This window comes from Scylla paramamosain, chromosome 5 (genome assembly GCF_035594125.1).
Source record: "Scylla paramamosain isolate STU-SP2022 chromosome 5, ASM3559412v1, whole genome shotgun sequence".
NCBI lineage: Eukaryota > Metazoa > Arthropoda > Malacostraca > Decapoda > Portunidae > Scylla > Scylla paramamosain.
In genome coordinates, this window is record NC_087155.1 from 5,401,636 (window position 1) to 5,409,191 (window position 7,556).

The window sequence follows — 7,556 nt, forward strand, 5'->3', positions numbered from 1 at the left end:
TCTGGGCTTGTTCCTCCCTCTCCTCCACCCTCTGACTACTTCATGCCACCTATTAAAATTCTTCGCAATGATGTTTTCCATGCCCTCGCTGGCCTAAACCCTCGGAAGGCTTATGGACCTGATGGGGTCCCTCCTATTGTTCTCCGAAACTGTGCCTCCGTGCTTGCACCTTGCCTAGTCAAACTCTTTCAGCTCTGTCTGTCAACATCTATCTTTCCTTCTTGCTGGAAGTTTGCCTACATTCAACCTGTTCCTAAAAAGGGTGACCGTTCTAATCCCTCAAACTACCGTCCTATTGCTTTAATTTCCTGCCTATCTAAAGTTTTTGAATCTATCCTCAACAGGAAGATTCTTAAACATCTATCACTTCACAACCTTCTATCTGATCGCCTGTATGGGTTCCGTCAAGGCTGCTCTACTGGTGATCTTCTGGCTTTCCTTACTGAGTCTTGGTCATCCCCTTTTAGAGATTTTGGTGAAACTTTTGCTGTTGCCTTGGACATATCAAAAGCTTTTGATAGAGTCTGGCACAAAGCTTTGATTTCCAAACTACCCTCCTACGGTTTCTATCCTTCTCTCTGTAACTTCATCTCAAGTTTCCTTTCTGACCGTTCTATTGCTGCTGTGGTAGACGGTCACTGTTCTTCTCCTAAATCTATTAACAGTGGTGTTCCTCAGGGTTCTGTCCTGTCACCCACTCTCTTCTTATTATTCATTAATGATCTTCTAAACCAAACTTCTTTTCCTATCCACTCCTACGCAGATGATACCACCCTGCACTTTTCCACGTCTTTTCATAGACGTCCAACCCTTCAGGAGGTAAACATATCACGCAGGGAAGCCACAGAACGCCTAACTTCTGATCTTTCTAAAATTTCTGATTGGGGCAGAGCAAACTTGGTATTGTTCAATGCCTTAAAAACTCAATTCCTCCATCTATCAACTCGACACAACCTTCCGGACAACTATCCCCTCTTCTTCAGTGACACTCAACTGTCCCCTTCTTCTACACTGAACATCCTCGGTCTGTCCTTTACTTATAATCTGAACTGGAAACTTCACATCTCATCTCTAGCTAAAATAGCTTCTATGAAGTTAGGTGTTCTGAGACGTCTCCGCCAGTTTTTCTCACACCCCCAGCTGCTAACTCTGTACAACGGCCTTATCTGTCCATGTATGTAGTATGCTTCACATGTCTGGGGGGGTTCCACTCATATTGCTCTTCTAGACAGGGTGGAATCAAAAGCTTTTCGTCTCATCAACTCCTCTCCTCTAACTGACTGTCTTCAGCCTCTCTCTCACCGCCGCAATGTTGCATATCTAGCTGTCTTCTACCGCTATTTTCATGCTAACTGCTCTTCTGATCTTGCTAACTGCATGCCTCCCCTCCTTCCGCGGCCTCGCTGCACGAGACTTTCTTCTTTCTCTGACCCCTATTCTGTCCACCTCTCTAACGCAAGAGTTAACCAGTATTCTCAATTATTCATCCCTTTCTCTGGTAAACTCTGGAACTCTCTGTCTGCTTCTGTATTTCCACCTTCTTATGACTTGAATTCCTTCAAGAGGGAGGTTTCAAGACACTTATTCATCAATTTTTGACCACTGCTTTGACCCTTTTATGGGATTGGCATTTCAGTGGGCATTTTTTTTTTATTAGATTTTTGTTGCCCTTGGCCAGTGTCCTTCCTACATAAAAAAAAAAAAAAACTAACAGAAGCAAAACGCTAAAGTCACCTCCGTTTAGGAGGATCCTGTGGAGGGATTGGAGCGATAGGACAGGATACAGATATGAGATTGTGATCGGAGGAGCCCAACGGAGAAGAGAGGGTGACAGCATAAGCAGAAGGATTAGAGGTCAGGAAAAGGTCAAGAATGTTGGGCGTGTCTCCAAGACAATTAAGGTGTTCCACCAATTGCTCTAGGTCAGTGGTTCTCAAACTTTTTCATGAGCGACCCTATTTGGAACATTTAATTCCTTCGCGACCCAGAGTAAAGTAAAGAGAAAGAAACTGTACAATGATATACGAGTATACACTTTATTTTGGAAAAAAGTAAATAATGTGTACAGCTTGTGTACAGCAGTCAGAGACACCATTACGTGGGGCCCAGGAGGAGGGAGGTGGGGAGAAGATGAACATACATAACAAAAGTAATTTGTGGTTAAAGAAGAATAATTCAATTAAGTAACTGAAATACACTGAAACATTGAAAGCATGATAATGTTCCTGTGTCCCTGCGACCCATCAAAAAAATGATGCCCGATGTTGGTAAATATGTCATAGTAAAACCTTTTTCATGATACTGTACATAGGGCAGTTATGAAATGAAATGTCAAAGCGTCTCTTTGCTGGTATTTTCAAACTATTTCCGCGTTTTCGGTCCGTTCATCTTTTAGGTATCTCTATTTGTTATTTTTCAGTAGTGATCCGGCACAGCATAGTGTTTGATTTTATACTGAACACGATTCACAGCCCCGCTGCCAGACGACAAGCGCCACCATCCTTGGGAAAAACTGTCGTGTACATCACTCGGTTGACTTTAGGTAGTAATTCCGTAAGTTACAGGAGTAACTTACGGAATTACTACCTAAAGTCAACCGAGTGATGTACACGACAGTTTTTCCCAAGGATGGTGGCGCTTGTCGTCTGGCAGCGGGGCTGTGAATCGTGTTCAGTATAAAATCAAACACTATGCTGTGCCGGATCACTACTGAAAAATAACAAATAGAGATACCTAAAAGATGAACGGACCGAAAACGCGGAAATAGTTTGAAAATACCAGCAAAGAGACGCTTTGACATTTCATTTCATAACTGCCCTATGTACAGTATCATGAAAAAGGTTTTACTATGACATATTTACCAACATCGGGCATCATTTTGACCCGGAATGTCTTAAGCAGGCTACGGTCTGTTCTTTAAATGTAACAGCTATTAAACAAGAATAACCAATGTGTCTGCCTGCCTCTTTCCTTCGATCAGAAAAATGCAAAGAATCGGACCTATATGATTACTTTTTTCAACTGACAATATCGCAAGGCCTGGAAGACCAGCAGTTCACTTCTACACAGCATAAACTTCAAGGAGCGAGTGGCTAAAACTGCTGCGATCTCTGTGAAGGACACATTGCCAATGGACTGTACGGCACTTTTTTTCCTTGGGCAGCACGCCAGGCAACTTCAGTGGTCAAGTGGGCGGAAGTCCGAGGAACTAAAATTCTATGCCCTTGCGAGGACTGAAAAAAACGCCTAAAATAAATCGATCTTTTATTCTATTTATTTATTTATTTTAAATTCAACCCTGCTCATTCTTGAACGTGTATGTAGACATTCATAGTCTTAACCGGTGACAACAACATCGGCTCCGAAAAAGTGGCTTTGATTACGTCATGATTATGGTGTGAGATATATTTTTTCAGCTTTTAACATGTTCCTTGAATGAATCAGCATAAAAAAATGTATTTTCTGTGATAAACTATCTATTCAAGGGTGCGTTGGAAAAAATGTATAATATGAATAACGAATACAGCAGCAATGTTTATTTATACATCAAGTCCCTAAAGAAGAAGCGGCGAGACGGGAGTGTTGTGGCGGTGTTACTTGTTCGAAGATTTTGTATAGAGTGCTGCAATGGGTCGTGGGGAGGAAGACGGGGAGACAGGGAGTCGTGATGCTAAGCGAAGACGCAAGAATGAAGGCGAGGGAGCCAAGAAGAGCACGGGAGGGACGGAGGGAGACTCCCGCACCACCGCCAAGGAGAAGGCAGTAGTAGGAGACACTTTTCAGGTGAGACATATTACCAGGTGATAAATATTTAGGGAACTATCCTGTGGAGTGCCAGCCTGCAGTGTAGGCTAATAGGTAATGATGGTAGAAATTTAAGGAGGCACTGAGGAGAACATCCCATTAAAATAAGTAAGGATGTAGAGGGTGATAATTAGCAAAATAAGTTGGCCGGTCAGTTCTGGAAAGTTGTTTTTCCCCTGGAGGAAGACCTCGGGGTATTATTCCAGAATCATGACATATTCGCTTCCACTTTCGTTTTCATTGGCTAGAGCTCCTCGTGCTGGGTATTTTAGATCCCATATACATGTATTGCAAATTAGTATGATCAGTTTTCATTTTCGCCTAACCAACGATTTTTTGATGTGCCTTATGTTTGTCTAGTGATATATGTAGTGAATTAATTTATTTTCTACCTCTTTTCTGTCACAAATGTCCAGTTTTCAAGTTATGCCTCTACCTCTTGTTCTCAATGATCTTGGGGGACCTATGGGAAATTAGGGTTTTTGGGTGGGGGAACATTAAATTGAGGAATGTGCTTTGTAGAAGTGGCAGGAATCCAAGAAAATCACATCAGGAAATCAATGAAAAGATATAAACCTTTGGCGGCAGCGGTGGTGACCGCGAGCATTGCTGTGTGTGAGCAGCATTACCAACAATTTGCTACCTCTCTGGCTGTATCTGCTATATTTAGTGTAATTTGCTACTTGAACAGTTAAATGTTTAAGATCAGGAGAAGTAACTATGGTGAAATTTTACAGTAGGACCAAATAACACTACTAACTTGATTTAATGTGGCCTAACCTGACCTGACGACCTGACCTAATGTAACGTACTCTAACCTAACCTGACCTACCCTAACGTAACCTGACCATTGTTATTTGTTTATATTTGTCATGGGTGTTGATGAGGTATCTTAGGTAAGTAAACTCATGGTCCTTTGATGAAATGTACTGTTGCTTATATATGTAGTGTGTAGTCTTCAATACAGTGAATATTTGGTGAAATTTGGGGAAGAAATATTCTCAACTCTTGATCCTGTTTACATTTTGATTTTTTCCAAAGGGCATGTTTTTACTGTTTTTTCTATGGTGTGAGCACAACTTAGGATGCCCTGTGCACATTGTAGCAATCCTAACTGTACAACAATAACATTTGTTTGCTCACCTCAAAGCTTATATGTTTATTGTTTTGAACAAACATTTTCCTGGTCTTGTGGGGAAATTTAGGTTCATTCTTGCTTTTTCAGTCATAGAGTATGATTGCTTGTATTTGATATGTTTTTTATGTCCTCTTGCTTAAAATGTATCTCCATTGTTATTTAAACACACATGATAAGTGTTTTAATTATAAAAATACATTTGCACACTTCAGCCTATTAGCTAAACCTGAGCTAAGTGGCAGTAAAAACTCAGAAGATTCCACTTTTCTTTGTTAAAGCTGGCATCATCAAAATTGAGAAACATTGTATATTCATGCTTGTTCTGTGTATATATAACATCCAAATGTCAAACATTGATATACTATTTCTATTTATTTTCATTTATAAATCTTAAGACATGGACATGGTAGTGTGCAGTGTTGTTAAAAATGTGTGTGTAATTTCCAGTGTCAGTAATGACTTTTAGGAGAAAATGTAGCCGAGTTATCAATTTTGTCAACAGTAAACTTTAAAAAAAAAATTAATTCCCTTAAAAGCATTAAAAATAGTAGCATTTGCTGAAATAATGGTAGTAATAACATGGAGTTTACTATTTACTGGCAACAGAGTAGCTTATTGTATTGAGATGTAGGTACTTATGGCAGGACTCTGGGACAGTGCCATGCTGGGTTGATTTCAAGGTCTCTAGCTTTGTGATAAATGTAGATGGCTTTCCACTGTATTTTTCATTACATTTTTTTCATAATAAGACTTGAAGAACCACACAATAAATACAAAGGTAGGTCCTTAGTTCCTCAGATACCAGGTAAAGACAGAAGTAGTAATTATACTACGGTGTTACTGGAAGTTTTATTTGTCTGGATATTGCATACTTGATTAATTCTCATCACTTACCAGACCATTACAGAAAGTGGTTTTACCAAGTGGATTTACCATAGACATCTTGGCACATGGGGTTGACAAGGATTACTGCAGAAAGCTTACCGACTTTTTGTCTTTACTCATTAAAGTGATTTTGAAGGCCTTGCAAAAACATTGATGTAAAGATTATCTCTCTCTCTCTCTCTCTCTCTCTCTCTCTCTCTCTCTCTCTCTCTCTCTCTCTCTCTCTCTCTCTCTCTCTCTCTCTCTCTCTCTCTCTCTCTCTCTCTCTCTCTCTCTCTCTCTCTCTCTCTCCTGTTATTGTATTAGTGGTGAAGTGCTGTAGTGGTGAAATTACACTAGTCAGTATGGAAGATGAACAGTAGAAGTATTCTTTCATGTCATTTTATAGTTTGGAGTCTGAATGAATGTTTCTGACCAATCTTAACATTAATAGTATTGAACTTTTACAGGCCAGTTTAGAGCATGAAGCATCTGAAGCGCACAGCCGGACAGAGGAGGAGGATCAGCGTCTTGTGGCCTCCATCATCAGTCATGTTCGAACAACAATGAAGGAGATCCTGAAGCTGAAACAAGACCGTCCTGAGCAGGTCAGTGTTTTCTGTTGAATGCTTCAAAATGTTTTACAGATGTGATCTCTGGAACATTGTTGTTTTCAGATACATATATGTACACACACACACAGTGGAACCTCAGTTCTCAAACTGTCATTCAAAATCTGAAATGATAAAAATCAAAACTATTTTTGCTATAGGAATCAATGTAAAACAGATTAATCTGTTCCCAGACACTAGTCTACCCTGTCTTACCAGCTTATGACAGATGCTCCCACAACCAAGATGGCTGTTTCACAATATCTTCAGCTCACAAATATTTGTCGAGAAAAGATATATTGAATGAACTTAGTGACACAGAACTCATTAGAAGATACTGTTTAGACCGATCTAGTGAGGGAGCAATCCACTTACTGCCAAAATGAAGGTGATCATTTTGACATCTTGCTGCTGGGAAAAGCTTCTGGAAGAATGCAGTTGTGCATTAGTGATGGCATTGGGGGTCATCGAGAGAGCCACAGGTGGCTTCGTATTACTCCTGAGTGCTAAAAACTGTTTGTTTCCATTGAGGCCTCCTCTCGAATTCCTTCAAGAGGGAGGTTTCAAGACACTTATCCTTCAATTTTTGACTACTGCTTTGGACCCTTTTCTGGGACTGGCATCTCAGTGGGCTTTTTCTTTTTTTTTTTCTTTTATTGGATTTTTGTTGCCCTTGGCCAGTGTCCCTCCTACATAAAAAAAAAAGGATCACATTTATCATATTTTAAAGATTAAATTACTGTCTCCTCCAAATATATAAATACAAAATAAATATTTATAGAAATATAAATTAGTAATAGACAGCAGCTTTTGTTATGTCTTTTAATATTTAAAATCAAATAACTTTGTTGTAGAACTGAATTGTGGTATTGTAACCGAAGCAATAATGAGTTCAAAATTTTGTTTGAAAACCGATTTGTTTGAAAAGGCAGACATTTGGTAATTGAGGTTGCACTGTATATATATATATATATATATATATATATATATATGCACACACACACACACACACACACACACACACACACACACACACACACACACACACACACACACACACACACACACACTAATACCTTGTCTTAAGTTGTTTCAAGTCAAGTCACTTTTGAAGATACGTCAGTTTTTCTTAAATATTA

The 7,556-nt window shown here is 39.6% G+C and overlaps 1 protein-coding gene across 4 annotated transcripts in view; it reads left to right on the top strand.

Moving 5' to 3' along the window:
- The first annotated feature begins 3,350 nt into the window (after positions 1–3,350).
- LOC135100453 (THO complex subunit 5 homolog) overlaps positions 3,351–7,556 on the top strand; it is a 105,855-nt gene continuing 101,649 nt past the window's right edge. Inside the window, exons 1-2 of one of the 4 annotated variants that reach the window (XM_064003362.1) lie at positions 3,351–3,783; positions 6,277–6,414. In XM_064003362.1, the coding sequence (XP_063859432.1) occupies positions 3,628–3,783; positions 6,277–6,414 (294 nt within the window). In that variant the 5' untranslated portion in view covers positions 3,351–3,627. The remainder of the gene's footprint in view (positions 3,784–6,276; positions 6,415–7,556) is intronic. The other 3 variants (XM_064003364.1, XM_064003363.1, XR_010268714.1) reach the window with 3 other exon arrangements.